Source organism: Narcine bancroftii, chromosome 13 (genome assembly GCF_036971445.1).
Source record: "Narcine bancroftii isolate sNarBan1 chromosome 13, sNarBan1.hap1, whole genome shotgun sequence".
In the NCBI taxonomy this organism is placed as follows: Eukaryota; Metazoa; Chordata; class Chondrichthyes; order Torpediniformes; family Narcinidae; genus Narcine; species Narcine bancroftii.
Genome location: NC_091481.1, coordinates 18,216,738 through 18,243,378, shown reverse-complemented (window position 1 = coordinate 18,243,378; position 26,641 = coordinate 18,216,738). Strand labels below are relative to the sequence as shown.

Below are 26,641 nucleotides of genomic sequence, written 5' to 3'. Positions count from 1 at the left end.
TCTGTTTACAAATAACATCTGACCTTTTCTAAAGTGGAATTCTAAAAGGGTTTGTTTCCCTGCTATTCTGTAACTCTGAAGCATAAACTTTTTTTATTCCTTGGTAACCTCAAACCACTAGTGTCTTATTCCTAAATTCTGTTTATGACTGAATCATATTTATAAACTACCTGATGCTTTTATCCATTGCAGAAAATAAGATTCCATCCACTTAATTGTGGTGGATTTATAGCCTTGAGCATCCTAATGCAGGGTCTCTATTTGAAATATCGACAATTTCTCCCCTACAGATGACGCTGGATCTTCTATTTCTTCAGATGTTATTTTTTTTGCATCTGCCCTCGCTCCGAATCCACTTTGAATGGTTTATGACCTTAAATGAGATTTGGTGCATGATTTCTAAACTCTGTTCAATGCTTTAACTATACTTGAGTTGGATGAATTCATTGTTAATGCATCCATATCCTTACAACTGCATTCTTACATTTGCATCAAATCCACAAGTAAAGTTGAAAAAAGAAATGCTTCTTTTCAGTTTGCATTAGATTGGTTGATAAATCACTGAATCATTGGAAATATTTAAAAACCTTCATTATTTGCAATTTCACAATTGCTAAGTTGTGAAATTCTTCCACGCTGCATGTAATGTTCAGCTTGATATAAATTAATTGTTGTCCTGACCAGCAGAATCTTTCTGACCCACTGAAGAGTGACCCAAGGATGGAGGAAGACCAGCAAGAGGTAAATGATTTATTTATTTTTCAAAAATTTCTTTTAGTTGGGAAGGTCAATTTTAAGATTGATTGTTGGGAAGGTCAATTTTAAGATTGATTTGGCTATTCCTGATTCTAGATGGCCTTGTGTAAATTGAAATGGATAAATTAAATTTGGTCAATAAAATCCTCGGATTTTGTTTGTGCTTTTTATTAAGGCCACGTTTTTAAATGTACCGAATTTTTGAGCTTTATTAAACAAAGAATCGGAGTAGAAACGTGCCAACACATTTAAGAGCAGATAAGTACATTAAGGTGAACATGAGAGATGCAGCAAAACATTGTAGTGAAAGGCATAATTGCTCCTTGTCACTTCGCAAACTAGTCAGTGAGTTGTTTTCCAGCTCCTTCTTTCCAATGTGTCTGAGCCTGGCAAAGTATGCTGATCTCTTCATATGCAACTGTACTTAATCTGGTCAACAGCCAGGTGGAGCAAAACAAAGAATTCCAATGGATTGAAAAGAAGATAACAAATTTGGACATTTTAATTGGATGTCTCCAAAAGTTGGAGCAAATCCTCTGTAAATGGATAAAAAATACTTCAAAGCACTTCGAATTCCCGTTTGAATTAAATAGTTTGACAATCATGGTGACCAAACTGGCATTATAAATTTCCCAAATTAAAAAAAAAGTGTCACTAGAACATTTGAGTCTGATGTCAATCAGATGAGATAACTTGAATGCTGGATCCTCCAATCTATAGTTGTTTTGTGAGACCCCCCTCCATTAACAACAACAAATTAATTTTATCCTTCACTATAAAACCCAACACTAATAATATAAGTAGATAGTGCCTGATCATGTGCGTGTAACCGGGGAAAAGGGTGAAGGTAAATGTGTATTTGAAGAAATCTGGCTACTACCAATGTTAGAAGAAAAGTAAAATATTAAGCTTTTATTGTTAGTGTTAAAATGTATTAAAACACAATGCTAGAGAAACTCAGCAGGTCAAACCTATTTTTAAATTTGCTTAATAGAGCAAAGCTAGAGATTCAAAACCATCGTTTTAGGCTTGAGCCCTTCATCAAAGTACAGGTGCCTAACCTTTTATTTTTTTTTTAGTATCGCACAAAATAGAGGCATGGGGTGTTAAATGAATTTAGATAAATAAAGACCATAATATTACTAGCATGGTAAAACTTCAAAATAAAACTAGCTCAGACCCCTGTCCCTGCCCCCATGGGCACCCTCTTACCTTTGGTGGAAAGGTGACTCTCAACTCCGATCATCTGGTGGGAGAGAAGCAGGCAGCAGCTGGCTCAATGAAGGAGCAATGGCCGTCTTCTGTCGCTGGCAACACTGCACCCCTGCTGCTTCATCAGGGGTTAGATGGCGGTGGGGGATGGCAGTCGACTGACCGATGGGTGGGGAGGGGTCGACCAGACGGGAGGGGACGGATGGTGGGGGCTAGTAGCGAGGTAGTTGGGTGTTTTCATTAACCAAAAAAGTGCTGGTTTTTGGAGGTTGCCAGTGTTCGGCATCCTGGATAAATGGTTAGGCACCTGTATGTCAAAAAGGAGGCAGGTGTCTGAACAAAATGCTGGGGGGCAGGGGGAGCAGCACAGACCCAAAAGCAGGAGGTAATAGATGGATATGGGAAGGAGGGCACACCAGTAAGTAGGGGGAGGGGAGATAGCTCTGTGAATGGAAGGGAAAGGAGGGAGAACGGAGGGTAAGCTAACAGAAACAGGAGAAGTTGCTGTTAATGCTATCCAGTTGGAGAGTGCCTAGGTGGAAAATTAAGTGTTCTCCAATTTATGGGTGGTCTTGCTTGGACAGTACATGAAGCCAAGGTCATCGTGGGAGTGGGGCATAAAATTGAAATGGCCACTGGGAGATCCCTATCACTGACGTGGAAAGAGCAATCTCCCAGTCTCACCGATGTAGGGAAGCCCACTCGCAGTAGGTGACTCTTGCAGATGCACAAGTGAAGTAAGGGTTGCTTTACTTGAACGGACTGTTAGAGGCAAACAGTTAAGATGTACTGTTTGATTTGCAATTTTTTGTGTTGTCAGAATATCTATTGTGTTTATAGCCTAACTGAAAGTTATGTACTGCTTCTATTACCCTTAAAACAATTGAAAAATAACTTTTAGCTCTGCTTTTCATCCTTAGGCAGAAGCAAGCCCAACACCATCAGCAATATTTGATGATGATCCACTCATTATGTCAGATATTCCTCAAAACCTGTGTAAGCCTTTTGCATTTACTTCCATCATTTTTCCATGGCTTGGATTTTTTTTGGGGGGGAGCTTTAGTTTTGTAAAATCTGGAGAGCAGTAGTTTAGGTTGGAGAACTAGAATCCAATTTTCTCACAAGCAGCAGGAAACAAATTTAAAAATGAAAAATTTGCGATCAATGAGAATCTTTCACTGAATTGAACATACTTTAATTTATCAGGATGACCTCCTTGGGGTTATAAAATTTTGCTTGGAAAAATATAGATGATATGTTTCTTTCAGGAAGTTAATTGGGAGTAAAAACTGAATTGGGTGGATTCAGCATTGATGACTTTTTTTGAAGAGAAATTAATTGTCAAGATTCTTTTGTTGTCCTGTAATAAAATGCAAGATTACATGAAATTTCCTTATATCTACTGTAAGGCAGACAGTCACCATTAGTATTGCCCTGTACTCTTGACAGTAAGAGAAAGAGAAGCAAAAAAAAGAGTCCCTTCAGAGTCACTGAGTGTCCGTGGATTTGCCTCCACCCCTCCCCCAGCTGCACAGATCCCTGTTGGCAACCTGAGACCGAGATTCAAACCTCCAACCAGGAAACTTTCAATGCCTGAAATCCTCTCAAATTCTAATTCAGATACCTGGTTCCCATGAGCCAATCTTCAGCACTTCAGCTGCTGAGCCCCTCGCTGGTCTGATGCCATGGTCCCAGTCCTGTATGGAAGTCTCCTATGCTTCTCTTTCTCAACAAGGTCTGTTTCTCCCAGTTTCAGGTGCCCCCTGCCAGTCCGTTGCTGCAATGCATTGGGTAGCTGAGATGTGGAGTATCTCAGCTGTGTTCATTACTGTATTTTGTACGTTAGTCATACAGATATTGCAGTTGTTTCCACTGATAAACCTTGCTCCTGTCATAGTTATAGTTATTTTCAATGCCTTCATATAAAAGAGGGTTTTTTAAAATCTAATTGTCATGCCTTATCACATTTTCTGAAAAGGAGAGAAGGCAGAAAACTTCAGGTCAGTTAGCTTACTGTTACAGGATCAATGTAAGCCTTTTAAAGATGTTATAGCAGTGGTTTTGGAAATGATCTTATCAACAAAGTCAATATGGTTTATGAAAGGAAAGTGGTATTTCATTTATTGAGGTATTCTGAAAGAAATGTGTGGATAAAGCAGAACTGGTAGATGCACACATTTTCAAAAGGCTTATTGATGGTTAATGGTATAGCAATAACATAAAATGGGCTCGGGGAGTGAGCATAAAATGGACTTTCTAGTTGGCATCATAATGTTTGCCTTAAGAATTAGTCGTGAAACCTTTTTTACACAATTAATGACTGATGAAGGAACAAAAATAGGATAAGGGGGCTGTGAAAGCTTCCATTTTGCAAATGGCATATACTCTGGGGAAAATGCGATATCGAGAAAAAAATGACAAGCAGATTATCTATTTGGTGAGAGATGTGGAATCTGGGTATCACTGTATTGATTTACAAAAGATTAATAGGCAAGCAATTACAAAAGCTTAAATGCTGTTGATTATTACTAAGGAATGAATACGGTTAGGGGCAGGTCATAGAAGATTTACTGCATGTATTTGGAATAGGCAGATTAAAGAAGGGTTGGAAAGGTGACAGTTGTATCCTCTGGAGTTTAGAAAAGTCACTGGCACGATTTTGTGTGATCTTGAGAGCTAAAGTGGAAAGCATGTTTCCTCTTCTGGGAAAATCAAGCATCGGGAATTGTTGCTTAAAAATAGGCTTGTGTCCTCTTAAGGCAGATAAGTTGTATTTGTTTTCCTGAAATTTGTGAAACTTCAGAACCTTTAGTGTGGTGGAAGTAGTCTGAATATTTTTAAGATGGGGATTGATAAGTACTTGACATGAACTGTTCATGGAGATGGGGAAGAATGCAGAATTGAGGTCAACTACATTTTTACTTCTACTTGTTATTTATGTATTTTATAGCTGCAGGAAAGTGAAATTTGGAATAATGAGTTTTACAATCATTTGAATTGAATCACTAAACCTTCAATTAATGTCTCCTGTTAGTCAGTTTATCTTGCATATTAAGAGAAATATGCTTTATTGTTTAGCATGAGTTAAAAACAACAGGAAAATGTACCATGTTGCAATATCTGTGGCTTGAATTTTGGGTTTAAGCGTCAAGATAATTTTTGTGTCATGATGAGAATTGTTAAACCAGTTAATAACTTTCAACCAGTTAGAAGTGAAACAATCAAGTTTAAAAATGTAAACATATTGTTCATCCAATAAAGTTTGCTTTGGTTTATTTCCTATTATAGTATTTCTAACAAGGTGCAATGCAGAAAAGTGCTGGAGAAACTCCTTTTTGTTGGTTATGTGGAACAGTCCATGCTACAAGCCTGCACAGACAAGGCTCTTCATCTATTCCTCTGCTGTATTGACAACTACATTGGTGCTCCCTCCTTCACCTATGATGAGTTTGTCAATTTTATCTACTTTGCAGCTAACTTTCACCCTGACCCCAAATTCACTTGGTCTATCTCTGGCAATACTTTTCCCTTTCTCGATCATGTCTCCATCTCGAGGAACAAATTCTACAGATATTTTCAACAAACCTCCTAACTCCCACAGTTTTCTCGACTAAACCTCTTCACACCATAATCTTTTACAAGGATTCTTTTCCTTTCTCTCTTTCTCCAGCTTTGTTGCATTTACCTTTCCCCCCCCCCCCCCCCCCCACCGCCATCTAACCCCCAGGATAAGGTCTTCGATTCCAGAACATCAGAGGAGTCGTCATCCTTCAAAAAAACATGGCTTGCCCTCTCCTCAACTCAACCCTTACCCACATCTTCTTTAGTTTCTGCTCCCTCCATCCCGAGTTGCAACAAGGACAGGATTCCCCATGTCCTCACCTACCACCCCATCAGCATCCTGTACATTATCCTCCACAACTTCTGCTATGTGCAGTGTGATCCCACCGCCAGACATGGCTTCCCCTCACCTCTGCTTTCTGCAGTTCTCTCTCCATCCATGACTCCCTCATCCATCAGTCCTTTCCCACTAATCAGCACTGCTACTTGCCCCTGTGACTGCAAGAAATGTTACCTTTGTGCCCACATCTCTTCCTCGTCATCAATTGGGGCCATAAACAGTCCTTCCAAGTTGAGTAACACTTCACTTGTGAATCTACAGGAGACACCCACTGCATCTGAGGCTCCTGTTGTGACCTCTTCTACATCGGTGAGGATGGACTGCTCCACATAACCAACAATTGGGGCCATAAACAGTCCTTCCAAGTTGAGTAACACTTCACTTGTGAATCTACAGGAGGCACCCACTGCATCTGAGGCTCCTGTTGTGACCTTTTCTACATCGGAGAGGATGGACTGCTCCACGTAACCAACAAAAAGAGTTTCTCCAGCACCTCGGTGCACTGGATCTTGCTAGAAGTGCTCTCATAGGCCATAAACCTTCACTCTGTCCATTGTAAAAACAGGAACCTCGCAGTGGCCAACCATTTTAATTTCTCACACCATTAGGGTGGCACAGTTGGCATAGCGGTTAGCACAACACCTTTACAGCGCTAGCGATTGGGACTGGGGTTTGAATCCAGTGCTGTCTATAAGGAGTTTGTATGTTCTTCTTGTGTCTGCGTGGAGTTTCCTGGAGGCTTAGTTTTCCTCCCACCGTTCAAAATGTACCGTATGTGTGGGTTAATTGGGTGTGGGCCGAAATGTCCTGTTACTGTGCTGTATGTCTAAATTTTAAAACAGAAATTTAAAATTCCCACACTGATATGTCTATCTATGGCCTTGTGCCCTGCCAAACTGAGGTTAACCACAAATTAGAGGAACACTTAACATTTTGTCTGGAATATCTTCAACCAGATGGCATTGACATCAACTTCTCCAATTTCTGTTAAACCCTCCCCCAATCTCTCTCTTTCCCTATCCCCCAGTCACTTTTCTTCCAGCTCCCCGCCTCCTTCCTCCTCTATTAAAAGTGCTGCCCCCTCCCCCATCACATCAGTTTTTTCTCTTTTGCCCTCCCACCTATATCCACGTACAACCTCTTGCACGTTGTGTGCTCCACCCCCTAAATTTTTAATTCATGTGCCTGCCTGGTTTTTGCTTATACCTTGACAAAGGGCTCAGGCCTGACATGTTGGTTACCCTTTACTTGTATGATACTGCATGACCTGCTGAGTTTTTCCAGCCCTTTTATGTATTGCTCTACGACCCTAGTGCCTGCAGACATTACTTTTTAACTTCTAACAATGTGATAGGAACATAGCAAGTAGGAGCAGGAGTAGGCCAAAAGTGGCCCATCGAGCCTGCTCCGCCATTCAATACGATCATGGCTGATCTAACTCCACCTACCTGCCTTCTCCCCATATCCCCTAATTCCTCTATCATGTAAAAATTTATCTAACCGAATTTTAAATATGTTTAATGAGGCAGCCTCAACCATTTCCCTGGTTAGAGAATTCCAAACATTCACTACTCTCTGGGAAAAACTATTTTTCCTCATCTCTGTCCTAAATCTACTCCCCCGAATCTTGAGACTGTGTCCTCTCGTTTTAGTTTCCCTGGCCAGCTCAAAAAATCTTCCTACATCTATCCTATCCATACCCTTCATAATCCTATATGTTTCTATAAGTTAGGGTTATAACCCTAACCCTAATGTGCGATTTTTGGATTGATTTTCCATCTTGTAGTTCTAGTGGCCTTCAAGGGAGATGAAACTTTTGGAGAAATTGTCAAGTTAATTTCTCACAGTTTTAAATGCTGAAGTTTAGAAATCCTGGTGCATAACTGTGTACCAGATTGCAGTATTTTGGAGCTCCATTGCAACCGTGCTTCGACCTGGCTAACATATTAAATTACTGTAACATTTATTTATTTGCAGCAGATGAAGATGCTTTTAAACTTTTGTGGGAAATGAAGATGCGAAAAAGGCAAGGGAAACCACATCTACCAGACACTGTCACTGAACTTGGCACAGAAGATGGTTGTAAGGTGTACCTGGTTGGCACAGCCCACTTTAGCGAGAATAGCAGAAAAGATGTTGTCAAGGTAAAAATGTAAAAGGTTATAAATGTCATTAAAAACTTCATCTTTAAATTGTGCATAAGAATACTGAAACATTAATATTTAGACTTTTGTAGGATTCAGGATTGTTTAAGCATAATTTAATGATAAAATAATTTCAGAGGTGGTATTTTGCTTTTGGTGAGTGGGAATAGGGTAGAATGCAGTCACTCTAACATTGATATCTCTGTTTTCAGTCAGAGATCGATTAAGATAATATCTAATGAGAATTATCTCCGTTCTGGAAGGTCAAGCAGTATCTTTGAAGAGAAAAAAACTGAGTAAATGTTACAGGCAGATGACCTTGCAACAGAACTGGCCTAAAATCTGGTTTTCTAAATTTTTGAATTCGAGGGTTTGCATTGTGCCTCAGCAGAAGATGAGGTGCAGTTTTTAAAGATTGTATTGATCTTAATTGGAGCAAATAAGTGACTGAAGATAAAAGCGAGAATGGGGTTGGAACAAGAAGTGTAGGTCAAAAACACTTTCATTGAGTGCTCTGAGAAAGCCTGCAAAACAAGCATGCAATCTGCATTTGGCTTTTCCAATGAAGAAAAGATTACATAAATGCAATACTGAATGCAATACAATAATTTGGTAGAAGTAGAAGTGAATTGCTGCTTTGCCTTTAAGAATATTTGGGACCATCTAGGGCAGAAGGGGTAAGGATAGGTGATTCGTCTTTTGCTATTGAATGGGAAAGTGTCATTAGAAGGAGATAGAATCGGGAAGCCACAAAGAGAATGGTTCTTTCGGGATTCTGTAATCGGTGGGTTGGTAGTGGTGTGGGGAAATATCTGTTTTTAAATTCCAGGGGATAATTCACTGAATGTGGAGGCTGTGGGGATGGAAAGTGAGGGCAAGAGAAACCTGTTCTGGCTGAGGGAGAAGGGAAAGAACTCCAAAGTACGGGAAAGAACTCAAAATGCAGGAAATAATGGATGCACTTGAGAACTATGGTAGAGAGGAAGTGATGGTTAATGTAAAAGGAAGATGCTCCAAAGGTGCTGCTGTTGTTAGAGCAGATTCAATAGAGATGAGGAACTGGAAGAATGGAAAGTGAGTCCTTGCAGGAAGTGCGGTGATTGAAAGTTTATTGATGTAAATGGAAATTATTGGGCTTGGAGTACATATTGGTTGTTAACCTATCTGTGATAGAGAAAGTGAAGAAATGATTATGGACATTTAAAAATGAAAGCAGGATGGAAATTGACTGCATAATTGAGACTATCAGCATTGTCTGAATTGGTCTCCATGTCAACACACTTTCTTTGTTTTCTCTTCCCCGTCCCCTTTGTGATTGACAACATGCTCACTCGCTTTTTCAACAGTGATTAAGGTCAATTACCTGAAACTTTTTTTTCCTCCATATTTACTGTTTGACCTGGTGAGTATTTTGAGATTTAAATTTCAGGTTTTTAATGATTGCGATTTTTAAATTTGAATCATAGTTGCAATTTGGTCAGAACAGAAATGTAGCTGCATAGTCTTAACTGGTAACTATTCCTGAAACTTGTATATCAAAAATTGCTTTAAAAAATTATATTGAAACTGAGTTAATGGTGAAGTATATATGCAAATTACAAAATAAAATAATCTGGAATTGGTATTTCTGCAATAATCTGGTCTGAAAAAAAAGTACTGCCTGTTTTAGAAAGGTGTGTGCCAAGATGGGTATGAGTATATATATTATATGGATTTTTCACCCCATTTCTCATTTGTTTCATCATTAATACTAATTTGGTATGTTAATGTTTTTGCATCAGAAATATTAACTACTCATGCTCAGTGGCTTATGTCCTGTTTAAATCTAGATTCATTATTCTGTTAATAACTTAAACATAGGGTTTCAAAACCTATGGTGACCTTTCCTGAGCTACTTTAATTATAAAACTTGTCTTCCACCACTTTATTATATTACTCCAGACCTACTTGGTGATGGGCTCAAGAGATGGGGAGAAAATTAAAATGTAATATTCAGGATAAAACTTAATAGCTCCAATTGTCGTGGATTCCATGCCATGGGAATTAGTTGGTTAATTTGTGAAGTATCGTGTGCTTCTTGGAGTGCAACATGCAGTACACCTTAAGCAAATATACACACAGGCGTCTTTGCTCTGTGGATCAATGGAACGAAGGCCATCATCCTCGACTACGAGAGATAGCCACGTCCACTTTATAGATGTACTGTATAAATTAGATAACTGGTGATTTCTCTATATTTGACATCTGTGTATTTTACAAATTTTCTGTATATATCTGCTTATGTAAAATTTAAAATATTTAGAAAGAAAAAAATAAATATTACCTTTTTAGTTTTCTAAACTATGAAGATCCAAGCAACACTAACTGTGACCTATTTTGTATCATTGCTGCTTTTTTTAAAAAGTTGATGGATTTCAGAATTGGCCATATTATTACCTTGAACCAATTACTTGAATTTGGAGATTAATATCAACAGGTAACATAAAATAAAAATGCTCTGAATCCTTTCAGAGGAGATTTGTCTAATTCTCCCTGTTGATGGAGGAACCCTTGCTGGAAATTGATTCTTGCTCGGGGCAGAATTGGAGTCTGTGGTGACTGATTTCATTGCAGTTGAATAGGGGTCAGTGTTCAAAAATCACTCTTGATTGAACTGTAACCCTTGCAGCCAACAATCTTCTGGTGGAAACATGAAAGCTGAGGAAAATGAAAACCAAAGTAACAGTTGCAAGTATTTATTTGATGTACTTGTTTCCATCAAGTTTAAAAACTTCATTTGTGTATGATACTATTATTGGGTGAATCAAATCATTCTGAACACTTGTATTGAAGCAAGGCTGTTCTGTAAACCTGGATGAATGAATGAAACTAGTTGCAGAGTCAAAATCAAATGTTGTCTCTGATGCAAATTGGCAAACGAAGCTTTACAAAAGCTCTGAAAAAATGCCACTATTCTAGAATAATTCTGGAGATTGAAGATCAGCAATTCTGTGTCTGAAGAGTGTCTCCCAGTATCCATTTGATTTGTCTTTAAAGTAGCAAAATCCCAACTTGTAATCTTTCTGTTGCAGAAGTGTTCCCTGAAGTTATTATTTTATCTTTTATTCCAGACTATTCAGGAAGTGCAGCCAGATATAGTGGTTGTAGAGTTGTGTCAGTATAGAGTCTCCATGCTCAAAATGGATGAAACAACATTACTCAAGGAAGCCAGAGATATCAATTTGGATAAGCTGCAGCAAGCAATAAAGCAGGTACTGTATTTAGTTTGACTGCTATGCTAAATAGCAATAAAAAAGTGAATTTTGGCATGCATGAATTAATTTCCACTCATTTACAACATTGGAAAAAATAGCACAATTTTGGTAGGCTGGAAAGCTATCTTTTTAGGTCAGACACTAAAAACTTTAGTCTTTCTGTATTCATTATTGTGGACTCTGTCACCTCTTTTAACCTTTTTTTCCATAATGATTGTGCAAAACCCCACGGTATCCTGACAGGAAGGCTACTTTGATGCTTGTGAATGGGTCCCGAGTTCAAAAATAAATAAATCATTTGCTTCCTGTATCCCTGAAAAATTCATTTTCTTACTGAATGTATGATCATCCATCTCTCTCTCTCTCCTGCTTAGATTGATTTATCTTTCCTCCTCTTCATCCTTCTCCAACCCCACCCATTTTCACATTTTGGTTATTAATACCTGAGTAAGAATCATTAATGTCTGTATGGAGCCATGTGGTTAGACCCTGCAGAGCATTGCTGTCTTTGTTCCCTGCACTCCAGGACTGGGTTGTGTTAATATGATAATGTGACTTGTAACATTACCACAGTACAAGGTGGAATAGTGTAATTTTAAGATCAGTGTCCTGATCTTAATTTATCTTGTCTTCTATTGCCCTCTCCTTTCTGGAGCTTTCTCTTGTAAATACCTTGTTTCCCAGTAATCTTTTAAAATGTCATGGGCAAGCAAACATTGGTTCACTTGTATGATGCAAGATGCCTCTTGTGTTAGTACCAGAATGTATTATTAAAAGTTCCGTTTATTGTCACGTAAAACATTAAAAATGTAATATAGATGATACACTTCAACTTTTGTCTGCTGTAAAGCAAACCAAGTATTGCCATGAGCATTGCCTGGTACCTCTAACAATAGGAGAAAGAGAAGCAATAGGAGGTCCCTTCAGAGTCATTAACCTCCAGTGCTTTGGCATCATCCTTTTTCAAACCATTGACCACCCGAGTACCAGATCCAAATGGTTAGGAAGTTTTCATTGCCTGGGCCCCTTTGGGTGCCCTTCTTGTCCTCTCTACTTGAATCCCGGTTCCAATACCTGGTTCCCATATGCCAGTCTCCAGCAGCCTGTGTGGGTCCTTCAGCTACTGAGGCTCTCGCTGCTCCACTGCCTGTCGAGTTGTCTCCTATGCTCCTCCACCTCAATGCTCTGCTCTTTCCTGGGGTCTGCACCCTCTGTTGTACGCTGCCCAGCACAGGTGCCACCATCTTGGGTGCCGACTCATGGTTGTAGGATTTTATTTTTGTCTAAAACCACCCTCAACCCCTTTAACAGGCTTTCTAAAGCCTGTACGGAACCATCAGCATGAGGACCAGATGGTAGGACCCTGCAGAGCATTGCTGTCTCTGCTCCCCTCATTCCTGGGTCTGGGTTAAGTTAATATAATGTGACTTGTAACATTACCACAGTACGAGGTGGAATTATGACATTTTTAAGATCAGTGTCCTGATCTTATCATTTTATCTGTAATTCTGGTGTGCTGAATCTTGAAAACTTTTAAAATACTATGTCATTTTTTTTGCATGAATGTACAATAATTGGAAATTATTTAAAATTTATAGAATGTTGGTGAAGTTTAGTTTTGTAAAAAGCTGGGATTTAATAAATCTTTTCCAGAGGAATTGATAAATTGAACCATGTGACTTTTGATATCTTTTACTGAATACTGCAGTTTTTGCTACTGAATGTAGTTATCTCAATCTATAGACTTCTGATTGCTTAACAATGTCTGCTTCATCTTTTTGATACTTCACTGTTCTCCTTTCTGTTAGAATGGAGTAATGTCTGGGTTGATGCAGATGCTGCTATTAAAGGTCTCTGCTCATATCACAGAACAGCTTGGCATGGCCCCAGGAGGGGAATTCAGGGAGGCCTTCAAGGAGGTAAATGTTATTCCTGTCAGTTTTAGCCCTCTTGATATTAACGAAATCTCTTAAATACAGCAGCTTGAATTTGTAATAACTTTAAAGCTAACTAACTTCCTCTCCAAGAAAGGGAATCTAAAAGCAACTCTGGAGTATGTTTTTTTTCTACCATGCGAAATCCAGAAACTGTTGGCGATCTTCTTGTCCAGAGTACTGCTGCAGTCTTTTCTAGGCTAAACAACTGGATTGGAAACCTTGTGATCCCAATAGAAATAGAAAATACTATGTTCTGATTTATTAAGCCATAATTATTAATACATCATTCAGAATCTTAATTTTAAAATAAAGATTTTTTTTTAATATCTATAAAGTTTGATTTTTTTTTTCTGTTTTTGAAAGTTCCATGTGGCAATGCCATTATTTCAGTGCATGGATTGACTTAAAAAGGTAGATTAAAACTGGAGGTGTCACAAGTTCTTCTATATGGTGTACATCATGTCACTGTTACTGGATGCTAGAGAGATTTTGTAGCTCATGCCTGATAGCAGTGATGCCATAAAAGAGGAAATCAGTAGATTTAAATTTTATTTTATGGGCTGCTTCACCAATGTTATTGACTAGCTCAGTTGTTTCACAGTTGACTGCCATTAAAGTTCAGTCTTCTAGAGTGTTGATATTAGTATGTGTTGTGAATATGTCCTAATATATTGTCATTGAAAACAGTATATGGTGATTATAATTGTACCTGCTATAGAGACAAATGTCAATGAGATTTAATGTTAACTCACGAGTTGTCCAAGTTATTTTGGTTCTGCTGTTCTTTGTAAAATTTTACAGTAAACCCCTGGTGTCTGGAATTCAAGCATCTGACAGCCTCAAGCAACTGGCAAAAAAAAAACAAGGAAAATAAATAAGAATAAAATAACCACTAAAAAATATGCAAGTTTTTTCAGCAAGCGGAGGGCCTTGGTCGGGCTTTGCTCATAGCAGATGTTTGATTAAAGTTGTGTGAAACAGCAATGGCGTCGCCCAGGATGGAGAGTTGGTTGATACCACTCGCTGCTAGGGTGACTCTCTTAAAGTGTCTCCTCATCCCTGCTTAGTAAGAGTTGCTCCCCCCCAGTCAGAGGCTTTATCTGTAAACTTGGAGAGGAGGGGGCGGTTAATTAGCTATAATGTCACTGTTTGTCTTTTGAGCGACTCCATGGAGGGGGAGAAATCGACAGATGCAGCAGCGGTTAAATGTTTTCAAAGTATGTGACTGAAAATAAAGTAAAATGCTTTAAGGTTTATATATTCATGCCAGTGAAGTTTGTTCAGTACAAGTATAGAACTTTTATCTTTTAAACTGTTTATTCTTAATTCAGGTATGTCAATTAGGCATTGTAAGAATAATTCTCAAGCAACTGGAAAATGCACTTATCTGGCCTCTACCAATCTTATAGTTGCCGGATACCAGGGGTTTTACCATATTAGAATTTTAATTTTATTAATGTTATTAACTATGGAGTTGCATGTGAAGGTGCTGGTCGGCTGCCTTTAAATGACATGTAAAATACAACTATGTACTTGGTTCCTTGAAGGCCAAGGATACCAAATATGAACAAGGAACATATTAGGCAAGAATAGTAGGGTATTTGCAACATATTCAGGTCTCCACTGATGGAAGCTTTTTATTTCAACTTTTTAAACTGAATTCTGATTCAGAGGCATTATTTTAACTTTGCATTCTCTGGAGAGCAAATCAATTTTTCTGAATATTTGCATTACCATTAAAAGTAACCCCTTCAAGATCTGTAATACCGATCCAGAGAGTGTGGTGTGAGGTTTTTAACATTTCAATCAAGAAACATTTGCACCAAAGAGGACTTCCTAGAACAGGACTATTTTTTGTCCTAAACAAACCTGTTTCTACAATTCAGATTCATCAAAGGATGGCATAATTTATTAATAGATTTAAATTTTTTGAATGCTTTATTTGAATTATATTAACTGCCTAATCAAGAATTGTATGCATGTGTTTGGATAGGCTTCCATTGTACATTCAATGTTTTATGAAACCAGCATTTTAAATACTTGTGTGTTTCAGGCTGGAAAAGTGCCTTTCTGTAAGTTTCACCTTGGGGATAGGCCCATCCCCATCACCTTTAAAAGGGCCATTGCTGCACTTTCTCTCTGGCAAAAAGTCAAGTTAGCATGGGGCCTCTGTTTCCTGTCTGATCCTATCAGGTATGAATACATATTTGATCACTTTAGACAATTGGAGGCTTCAATTATGCTCTTTATAACTAAACAATTGTGCTGTTCTGTTGAACAATATATCAGTTATCTGCAAATTATACAAGAGAGACTGACCTAGTATAGAAATAATTTTGAATATAATTCTTAAGCAGCTTATCAGAATCTAAGACATAACCATCATAAAACAAGTATGTTGATCTTTCTATTTATGATGTCATTTAGCTTGCCATTAAAACAGTACTGTAGACCTTTATGCCACTCTTTTTGATGCTAGCTGCAATAATTCCTTGCCTTCAATATTCTAATTTGTGTTCCTTAATACTTCTGGCATTTTTTTTTGAGGGGATCCAGAAAACCTCATTGATCCAAAATTTCTGTTAATATCTTCCCTTTTTTTTTAAATTTCAGCCTAACTAGGTCATGTCATGTTTAAATTTAGAGATTAGATTTGCAAATTTTCAAACACTGGATTTTTTATGAATTATTTTCAGAATCTCTGATTTGATATAAATGCAGAAGTGTTGACTAATAAGGTAATTTATCACTTTGATAAGGAATTATTTTTTTCCTCTCCTTGCCAAACAGCTTTGTTTTTCATGGTGGGTTTAGATCTTTTATAATGAAATAACAAAATATTTGTTTAATTGAGAACGCTGGGTACCTTGGATGAATTGATGTGATGTAAGTGTAATGTACTTTTTTTTACTCTTAATGTGTATTCTTGTGTACACTGTATTTTTGGATGTGGAATTTCAATTTCAATAAAAATATTGAAAAAGAAAGTATAACTTGTGCCATTGGAGAACAGGGCTGGTCTGTCTTCTGCTTTACATTATAAACACTTAATCACCTGCCAATATTTCAACTTCTTGGCCACAAGCCAAATTATGCAACCTTTCCTCTTCATTTAAGTTATGAGATAATTCTGGCTTACCACCAATATATCAAATCCTCCTGGAAATCGCTTCCCAAAATAAAATTTCTGTTCTTGTTGGGGTCTGATCATGGTTTAAAAAGTCCTTCCCTTTATTTCAATTGAGGATTTTTTTTTTAATATATCTGCTTTTTTTTGGATTGGCCCCTGAAACCTGGACAACCAAATACCTTTACTCTTTTGTAGATCCTAATTGTTTTTCAGTTAAAAAGCACTCAAATTTTTCTCTCTTCCATCCAAAATTCTTTGCTTTAAACCCCTCCATTCTTACTGGTGAATCTAACTGTTTTGTTGAACCATTTTTGCTCACAATCTGCATGCACTCGATGAAAACTTCACATGGCACCATAATTCTCTCCTTGTTCAATCTGGTACCTATTTGGACTTCAGAGGTTTACCCCACTGTTTACCATCTTTCACAATTATGAAGATGACGGGTTTTTCCTCGTTTGATAATGTGCTCAAAAAAAGCAAAGCTGATAGAAAAATCTTAAGGATAGAATTTTGCAATTTATCTGTTTCAGTAAAGATGACGTAGAAAAGTGCAAACAAAAAGATCTTCTGGAGCAGATGATGTCTGAAATGATTGGAGAGTTTCCTGATCTTCACCGCACCATTGTTGCTGAGCGAGATGTTTACCTAGCCTACATGTTAAAACAAGCCGCAAAGCCATTAGAACTACCTCTGGCTTTGGGACGTAAGCATACAAACTAAGTTATTATTAGCTCTAATCAAGGGATTGTAATTTTGTTTGCAATTAAAGATATGCCGCTCTAGTGAGCCAACTGCGTAATGTTTTGTGCTGTTTGTGTACCAAAATCTTTTGTGCCTTGATCATGAGACAAGACATCTTTGGGGAAGTGACATTTTGTATTGTCGGCTCTTTGCTGACCTCTGCTTGGAGATAAATTGAAGGACTAAAAATTAGTTTTCATGATGAAATTATCACTTTGCTATTCTTTTGTGCATGAAATCTTGCTACTGTAGAAGCCTCTGCCTTCATAGAAGCAGTTGAAAGGTAACACTGAAATATGCAACTATCTGAGCCTGATCTATAAGGAAATGGTAGAACTTGCACAATAAAAGGATCTATGGACCATGCACAATAAAAAGTATTCTTTCCCCTGCTGATGTTCCTTTAATCTTGTCTCTCTTGGAATATCCCACTGCTGGTTTTCTCCAAATTTTGATGATGTGAAACGAGTTTGCCAATTAAACTACTTGGCTTGGTGATCCCATCATGGGAAAGATGGAGTAAACGCGATTTTTAAAAAAAAAAGATCGTAGGAGTGATAGGTATTATTGTGACATCAATCATGAGTTGGATGTTGATGCAAAAGTTTCAAAGCAATTACAGAATCCTTTTTAAGGATGTTCTTCCACATTGAGGTCATTTTTTATAGGTTAAACGATTTTGTCTCCATTCTTCCTGTGCTGAAAAACATTGCCAGTGTGCACACATCAACCATGACCGGGAAAGTGACAGCCTCAGGAAGTGGATATGTTGAGTTGTTCTGGTTTGGATGATGAAGTGAAGAACTCTTAAATGTTCTTCTAAATCTAATACTACTGAAAGTTACCTTTAATTTTGCGCAGTTGGAACATTTATCAGGTGTCCTTCTATTCTTTATATTATTAAAGTTACCTTTGTATACCCTCACCTCTATCTTCCCACTGCATTCTTGGTCCTGGTATAGAGTTACAACCTGAAAAGCTGGCCACCCCTTTGCCTCGACCAATGCTGCCTGGCCCACTGAGTTCCTCCAGCAGGTATTTTTTCTTGTTGCTTTTCAATGGTCCTGCTCTACATGATAACTAGGAAGTCATTTCAACTTGACTGGGTTGGGTTCTGATCTCTAGTGCTGTCTGTTGGAGTTTGTATGTTCTCTCTGTAACTTTATTCATTTTCCCAATACTCCATCTTTTCTTCCACATTGCAAAGGCGTGCTGATGAGTAAGTTAATTGGTACTTGGAAATGATCCAAAGCATTGTTGGATGAAAGCAACGCAGGAGTGTGCTGATGGGCATGTGATGGAAAACAGGTTATGATGAATGGTAGTGATGAGGTTGCTTCAAAAGCCAGCAGAGGATATGCCATCAGCTTATAGAATGAATGTCATCATAAAATATAAAAATGCAATATTTCAGGATCACCTCTTCCAGAATATTTAAAAGTTTGCTAGAACCATAGAACACTACAGCATAGAAATTAGCCTTTTATTCTGCCCAGTTCCACTGACCTGCACCTGGACCATATCCCTCTATGTCACTCCCATCCATGTACATGACCAAATTTTTCTGAAATGTCAAAATGATGCCTGCATTCACTCATTCCACACTCTGCATGAAGAAGCTTCCCTAATATTCCCTTTTAACCTTCCCCTTTCACTCTTAACCCATGAACTCTAGTTTTCTCACCTATCCTCATTGGAAAAACCCTCCCTGCATTTACTCTCTCTATATCCTTCATAATCTCCCCTCTCTCTTCTATGCTTCAATCTTGTAACCTGGTTCTTCAAGTCTTGGTAACATCCTTGAAAATTTCTTCTGCATTCTTTAAGTCTTGCTGATACCTTCTTGTAATTCGGTGACTTTAAGTTGCACACACTACTCCAAATGTGACCTCAGGTGGTCTTGTTCAACTTCACCATAGCATCCTAACTCCTCTACCCAGTACTTTGATTTATGAAGGGCAATATACCAAAAGCTCTCTTTGTGACCCTATCTATATTTTAGGGAATTGTATATCTGTATTCCCAGATCCCTCGGTTTTACTGCACTCCTCAGTGCCCTACTGTTCACCACTTATGTCCTATTTTGGTTTGTCTTTGTAAAGTGCAGCACCTCCTATTTGTCTGAATTAAATTCTGTATGCCACATGGCATTGCATTTTTCAAGCAGGTGCAGACCCCTCTGCAAGTTTGAAAGCCTTTCTTACTCTCCGTAGAACATTACAACACAGAAGACAGGCCCTTCTTGTCTGTTCCAAACTATTATTCTGCCCTCCATATCCCTGTCCTCTCCACCTCCATTCTATGTCAATCTTTGTGATGACTGAGATACAGACAATTGCCATTTTCCTATTTAATTTATCATTTTTCTGTTTACTCCGTAGCTGAGCCCAGCCAACGGGTGCCAGCCGTTGTTGTAGGAGTAGTTGGAATGGGTCATGTGCCAGGAATTGAGAAGAATTGGAATAATCTATTAAATATTCAAGAAATAATGAGGTAAAACCTATTGATTCTTTCATTTAGGTTAACAATATTGCGCTAATTAGAGAGTGGATTGGATGTGTTTTTGAAGACATTTCCATTAATTTGAACTGATTAAATACTGTTAACTTGTGAAAAGATTTCCTTGTTAACTAAAAATCTAATCAATTGGAAAGAATCTATTCTCACAATTTAAATCTCAACATTTGGGTTGACTTCAAGAATGAAAAGTTGGCTCCAAGAGATAGCAACTTCTTGTACTTGGCTGATTGTTTTCATCCCTAATCATAATGACTTGCTAACTCTTGAGGATGGAACTGGTCATGAGAAAATGTGGTTTAGTGGTCATATATTTTAAAATGCTTGCCTTCCATAATCATATTAAATTCTGTAAAGTTCAAGGGCAGTTCCAATATAGGAAAGATCCTTAAAGTGAGTGAGATGAAAGGAGTGTACTTCCTGAAGAACAGGATAAGACTTGAAAAGCAACTAGGAAGCTGTCAAAATTTTGAGTTGTGCAGAGTTGAAATAAGAACAGGAGTCGGCCATCCGGCCCATCGAGCCTGCTCCACCATTCAATAAGATCATGGCTGATCTGATCACTGACTCAACTCCACCTACCTGCCTTTTCCCCATAGTCCTTAATTCTTTTTTTATGTAGGGGAGGAGTCACATGATGGAGTAGTGGCCGGTCGGGTAATATCAGCCCTCTCCAGAAAAGAAGGAAAAAAGTGAAGAAAATACAGAGATCAATAAATACAAAATATAAGACCCAAACTGGCTTGTTCTGTGCTGTATATGTTTATATTGTTCAGTGGGACTAGTAGGGTGGGGATTTGTTCGGGCATGGACTAGTAGGGCCAAACTGGCCTGTTCTGTGCTGTATATGGTTATAAGAAATAAAAGATAAAGTTGTAGAGAAAAGAAAGAAAATGGCACCCAAGAAGGAAAAAGTAAAAACAACGGGAATAAAAGAAGAAAAGATGCCAGAAAAGATAGGAGAAGGCCTTACCTGCACGAAGGAACAGGGAGCCGTGGCGGAGAAGAGCGCCCGATCTCCGAGGTTGGTGACGGCCCCACAGAGTCGCGACCCCCCGACCGCTGGAATACAAAAATGGCTCTCTGAGCCAAGCAAAAATGCGCAGTGCGCAAACTAAGGAGAAGGAAAACACCGACGGGAGGGGGGCTCAGCCGAGGAGCAGACAACCACAGCGCGACCAGCTGAGGGATGCCCGACACCAGGGCTCTCAGCTGGAAGAAGAGGAAAGTGCCAGGAGAGGGAGTCAAGTACCAGGTGAGAAGGAAAGTCGATGGGGTGAAAGGAAAGAAGAGCAACAGCAGATGAGCAGATCAGGAGAGGGCCAAGCAAGAAGAGGCCCGACAAAGTGAGACAAGCAACTTATCAGGAAAGTCAGAAGAGATACAGATACAAAGAAGAGAAGAAGACACAAACACAGAGGAAGAAGAAGAACAGAAGATAAAGTGCAAAGATTGGAGCTGGTCATGACAGAAATAGGGAAAAGAGTAGAAAATGTGGAAGAACGAGAAATGGCTGTAGAAATGGAAGTAAACAACTTAAGAGGAAAATTGGAAGAAAGTGATAAAAAAAATTAGAGACACAAGAGTTGATAGCTCAGAAAATTGATATGTTGGAAAATTAAAGTATGCGAAACAACATAAAAATAGTGGGCCTAAAGGAAGATGAAGAAGGCACAGATATGAAGGAATTTATAAAAGAATGGATCCAGTAGGTCCTAGGAATGACAGATATACAGGAAGGAATGGAAATAGAAAGAGCACACAGAACACTAGCTCCGAAACCGCAGACGCATCAAAATCCAAGATCCATTTTAGTAAAATTTTTGAGATACACTACAATAGAAAATATATTGAAGTGGGCAAGGAATAAAATTAGAGAGGACAATAAACCATTAGAATACAAGGGTCAAAAAATATTTTTTTACCCAGACATAAATGTTGAACTCTTAAAGAAGAGGAAGGAGTTTAATACAGCAAAATCAATCCTATGGAAAAAAGGCTATAAATTTATGTTAAGACATCCAGCTGTGCTTAAAATATTTATCCCTGGGGAGCAAAACAGACTGTTCTTGGATCCGGAGAATCCAAGAATTTGCAGAACACTTGCAGAACAGAAGGAGAAATGTAAGAAGAATGAAGAATGGCAATGAAATATATATAAAGATGTAAAAACAATGTATATGTAAAGAACTAAAGAAGGGAAAGAGAAGGGAAGAAAGGAAATAAGGGGGGAAAAAAGGGAGAACTTTGCTATATGTGTTTTTTTTTGTGTTTTCTGGAGGTGTTGGGGGGGGGAGAGAATAACCGTCACTGCGAAATCAGTTGACGCTAAGGAGCAGGTTCGCAATCCAAATGGAAAAGGGAGTTGTTGCCCGGCAAGGGATAAGTGGCAACTCCGAGAGGGGGTGGGGGGGGATATTTGGGGTTAAGGGAATATTGGATGTGGGAGTTGTTGGAGTATTTTATGTTTTAAATGTGTTGTCATACAGTGAGTTTAAAAAGGGAAAACTGAGAGATGAAAATGGGGAAAAGGGGGATGGTGGTGGTGAGGAAGCAGAAATGAGGTATAAACAAGTTATGAGATGGCCATGTTGAATTATATGACCATAAACATTAATGGAATACATAACCAAATTAAAAGGAAGAGGCTATTAAATTTACAGAAAAAAGAAAAAAATAGATAGAGCAATTGTGCAGGAAATGCATCTAACTGAGAGACTGGGTAGGGCATGTAGCGACAGCATCATATAATTCAAAAGCTAGAGGTATAGCTATATTAATTAATAAAAATGTACCAATCAAAATAGAGGAGGAAATAATAGATCCAGCAAAGAGGTATGTAATGATAAAGTGTCAGATATATTCAGGATTTTGGAATTTGCTCAATATATATGCACCTAATGAAGAGGATCAAAAGTTTATGCAAGATATTTTTTGAAGATTGTAGATACACAAGGAAATATATTGATAGGGGATTTTAACCTTAATTTGGATCCATTGTTGGATAAAACTGGACAAAAGACTAGCAAAAAGAATAAAGTGGCCAAATTTATGGTTAAATCAATGCAGGAAATGAAACTTATGGATATATGGAGGAGGCAGCACCCAAGGGAGAAGGAATACTCATTATTCAAGTGGGCATAAAAGATATTCAAGGATTGATATGTTTTTGTTGTCAGCCCATATTCAAGGGAGAGTTAGGAAAACGAAATATAAAGCTAGATTACTATCTGATCATTCACCTCTGTTATTAGCAATAGAACTGGAGGACATCCCACCAAGAACATATAGATGGAGGTTAAACTCCATGCTACTTAAAAGGTAGGAATTTAGAGAGTTTATTGAATGCCAAATTAAAACATACTTTGAAATAAATACAGAATCAATGAAAGACAAATTTATATTATGGGATGCAATGAAAGCCTTCATCAGAGGGCAGATAATAAGTTATGTAACTAAGATGAAAAAGGACTACAATCGGGAAATAGAGCAATTGGAAAGGGAGATAGTACGTACAGAAAAGGAACTAGTAAAAAGGGATGATATAACAAAAAGGATAGAATTGGCAGACAAAGAAATCAAATAGAAAACATTACAAACATATAAGGTGGAGAAGAACATAATGAAAATAAAGCAAAAGTATTACGAACTAGGAGAAAAAACATAAAATATTAGCCTGTCAACTTAAAACAGAACAAGCTAAAAGAACTGTATTGGCATCAAGGAAAAAGGACAAACAAATTACATATAATCCAATAGAGATTAATGAGAACTTTAAAGAATTTAATGAAGAATTATACCAAACTGAGAACGAAGGGAAAGGTGATAAAATAGAAGAGTTTTTTTTAGCTAAAATTGAACTGCCGAAATTGCAAGCAGGAACAAAACAAAATGATAAAACCATTTGAAATAGAGGAAGTACAGGATATATTAAAAAAGCTGCCGAACAATAAAATGCCTGGAGAGGATGGATTCCCAATAGAATTCTATTAAACATTTAGAGTTATTAATTCCTTCTCTCCTGGAAGTAATGAACCATATAGAAGAAACACAAAACTTGCCAGATTCGTGTAAGACAGCAATAATTACAGTAATACCAAAGATGAGGAAGGATCCACCAACACCAGCATCATATAGACCAATGTCTCTACTTAATTCAGATTATAAGATCATAGGAAAATTACTATCAAACAGATTGGCCGATTGTGTACCAAAAATAGTAAAACAAGATCAAACTGGATTTATTAAGAAAAGATGAACAGCAGATAATGTCTGTAAATTTATTAATCTAATTCATGCAGTTCAAAGAAATAAGAAGCCAACAGTGCTTTTGACGCAGAAAAAGCCTTTGACAGAGTAGAATGGAATTATTTATTCAAAGTATTACAGAGGTTCAATCTACAAGAAAAATATATTAATTGGATTAAAGTATTATATAATGGACCATTGGCGAAGGTAACATTAAATGGATATGTATCGAACCAATTTAAATTAAGTAGTTCAACTAGACAGGGGTGTCCATTATCCCCCTCACTGTTCACTTTAGCAATAGAACCATTGGCAGAACTGATAAGAACAGAAAATAAAATTAGAGGAGGAGTATAAAATCAGTTTATTTGCAGGTGACATCATAGTATACTTAGCAGAACCAGAAATATCATTAAAAGAATTACATAAGAAATTGAAGGAGTATGGGGAAATATCGGGGTACAAGATCAGCGCAAATAAAAGTGGTGATGCCAATGAGTAATGCGGATTATACAGAATTTAAAAAAGAATCACCATTTAAATGGCAAACACAAGCAATCTGACACCTAGGTATTAGGTTAGATAATAACTTAAGCCACCTGTACAAATTAAATTATCAGCCACTAATAAAGAAATTGCAGGAAGACTTAGAACATTGGAAAGAATTACCGCTAACACTGATAGGGAGGGTAAATTGCATTAAAATGAATATCTTCCCAAGGATACAATAACAGAAATTCTTTAATGAACTTAAGAGAATAATAAGGAAATTCTTTTGGAAAGGGGGGAAACCGAGGCTAGCGTTAGATAAATTAACAGAGAGGTACAACCAATGTGGTTTGCAGTTACCATACTTTAAAAATTATTATAGAGCACCACAATTAAGGTATTTGTCAGAATTTTACCAGACAAGGGAAAAACCAGACTGGACTAAGATAGAAATAGATAAAATAGGGGAGAAGGTACTGGAACATATACTTTATAAGTGGGATGAAAAGCTGATACAATATAAAAGCTCACCAGTACTGCATCATTTACTCAATATATGGAAGAAGATCCACTTAGAAAGGAAAAAAACAAATTACCAAATACCAAAATTACTATTGACGCAAAATCCGCTAATCCCTTTTACAATAGATAACCTTTCCTTTAGAGAATGGGAGAGAAAAGGAATCAAAAGAATAGAAAATTGTTTTTTGGGAAATAATTTATTAACATTTGAACAGTTGAAGTAAAAATATGGAATAACTCATGGTACAATGTTTGCATATCATCAACTGAAAGCGTATTTAGAGGATAAATTGGAAAACAGACTGAGATTACCAGAAGGAAGCACCTTTGAATATGTGATTACAGACACAATGATAATTAAAAGATTTATAATGAGCACGTAGATGAAATAAGATATAAACCCAAACAAAGGTGGGAAAAGGATTTAAACATAAAAATGAAACATGGGAAAAGTTATGTTCTGGCACTATGAAAAATACAATAAACACAAGGTTACGCATGATACAGTATAATTGGTTACACAGGTTATATATCACGCCTCAAAAGTTTAAAAAATGGGATCCAACATTATCAGACAGATGTTTTCGCTGTAAGAAGGAAATGGGGACAACAGTACATGCAATTTGGGCATGTGAGAAAGTGAAAATGTTTTGGGAAGATCTAAATCAGATTTTAAATAAAATCTCAAAAAATAACACACCAAAAAATCCAGAGATCTTTCTTCTTAGTAATATAAGAAGTAAGGAATTAGGCCTCAAATTGGATAAAGCGCAAAAAAGATTTATTATGATAATCTTAGCATTAGCAAAAGAATTTATAATGTCAGCTTGGAAAATGGAAGAGAGCCTGAGAATGCAGCAATGGTACATGGAAATGAATAAATGATTCCATTGGAAAAAATAACATACAATTTAAAAAATAAAGTCACATTATTTGAACAAATTTTGGAACCGTACATGGAACATAAGAGAGAGCTTGCCTTGGACCACCACCCCCTAAAATGATAAGAAGACAAAATTACTTGATCCAATGTATAAAAATAGATGACACATTTTTCTTGTTTATTTTTCATTGTGTGATGACATTGTTTAATGGTTTTATTGTATTGTATATGTTGAATATTTATTGGTTTTGGAGGGGGGGAGGGAAGGTGGGGGGGGGGGGAAGGGAGAAAATGCCACTTTGTATATTTAATGAGAAATGTTTGTATATTGGTTGATATGGTTCACAGTATGAAAAATAAAAAATTATATTTAAAAAAAAAAAAATTTAATGTAAAAATCTATCTAACTGAACCTTAAGTATGTTTAATGAAGTAACCTCAACCGCTTCCCTGGTTACAGAATTCCTCTTTGGGGGAAAAAGTTTTTCCTCATCTGTCTTTAATCTACTCCCCGAAACTTGAGGCTGTGTCCCCTAGTTCTGGCCTCCCCTACCCATGAAGACAATTTTCCTGCCTCTATTTTATCTATCCCTTTCAGAATTTTCTATGTTTCTATAAGATCTCTTATTCTTCTGAATTTGTGAGTCTAATCCCAGATGATTTGGTCTCTCTTTGTAGGTCAACCCCCTCATCTCTGAGATCAACTTGGTGTACTTTCTCTGGACTCCCTCCAAGGCCAATCTATCCTTCCTCAAGTAGGGAGTCCAGAACTGAACACAGTGTGGCCTCATCAGTACCTTTACAATTGCAGCATGACCTCCCTGTTCTTGAATTCAATTCCTCTAGCGAAGAAGGCCAACATTCCATTTGCCACCTTAATAACCTGTTGTACCTGCAATGCAAC

General features: G+C 37.5%; 1 protein-coding gene across 8 annotated transcripts in view; it reads left to right on the top strand.

Annotated features, from left to right (window-relative positions):
- Nucleotides 1-26,641, top strand: part of trabd (TraB domain containing) — a 41,119-nt gene that overhangs the window by 6,537 nt on the left and 7,941 nt on the right. For 5 of the 8 annotated variants that reach the window (XM_069909051.1, XM_069909045.1, XM_069909048.1 and 2 more), the window contains 8 exons: nucleotides 688-741; nucleotides 2,889-2,964; nucleotides 7,847-8,013; nucleotides 11,124-11,264; nucleotides 13,076-13,186; nucleotides 15,258-15,397; nucleotides 16,868-17,040; nucleotides 19,460-19,571. In XM_069909051.1, coding sequence (XP_069765152.1) covers nucleotides 721-741; nucleotides 2,889-2,964; nucleotides 7,847-8,013; nucleotides 11,124-11,264; nucleotides 13,076-13,186; nucleotides 15,258-15,397; nucleotides 16,868-17,040; nucleotides 19,460-19,571 — 941 coding nt within the window. In that variant the 5' untranslated portion in view covers nucleotides 688-720. Of the gene's footprint in view, nucleotides 1-684; nucleotides 742-2,888; nucleotides 2,965-7,846; nucleotides 8,014-11,123; nucleotides 11,265-13,075; nucleotides 13,187-15,257; nucleotides 15,398-16,867; nucleotides 17,041-19,459; nucleotides 19,572-20,217; nucleotides 20,328-26,641 lie in introns of those variants that run through there. The other 3 variants (XM_069909046.1, XM_069909050.1, XM_069909053.1) reach the window with 2 other exon arrangements.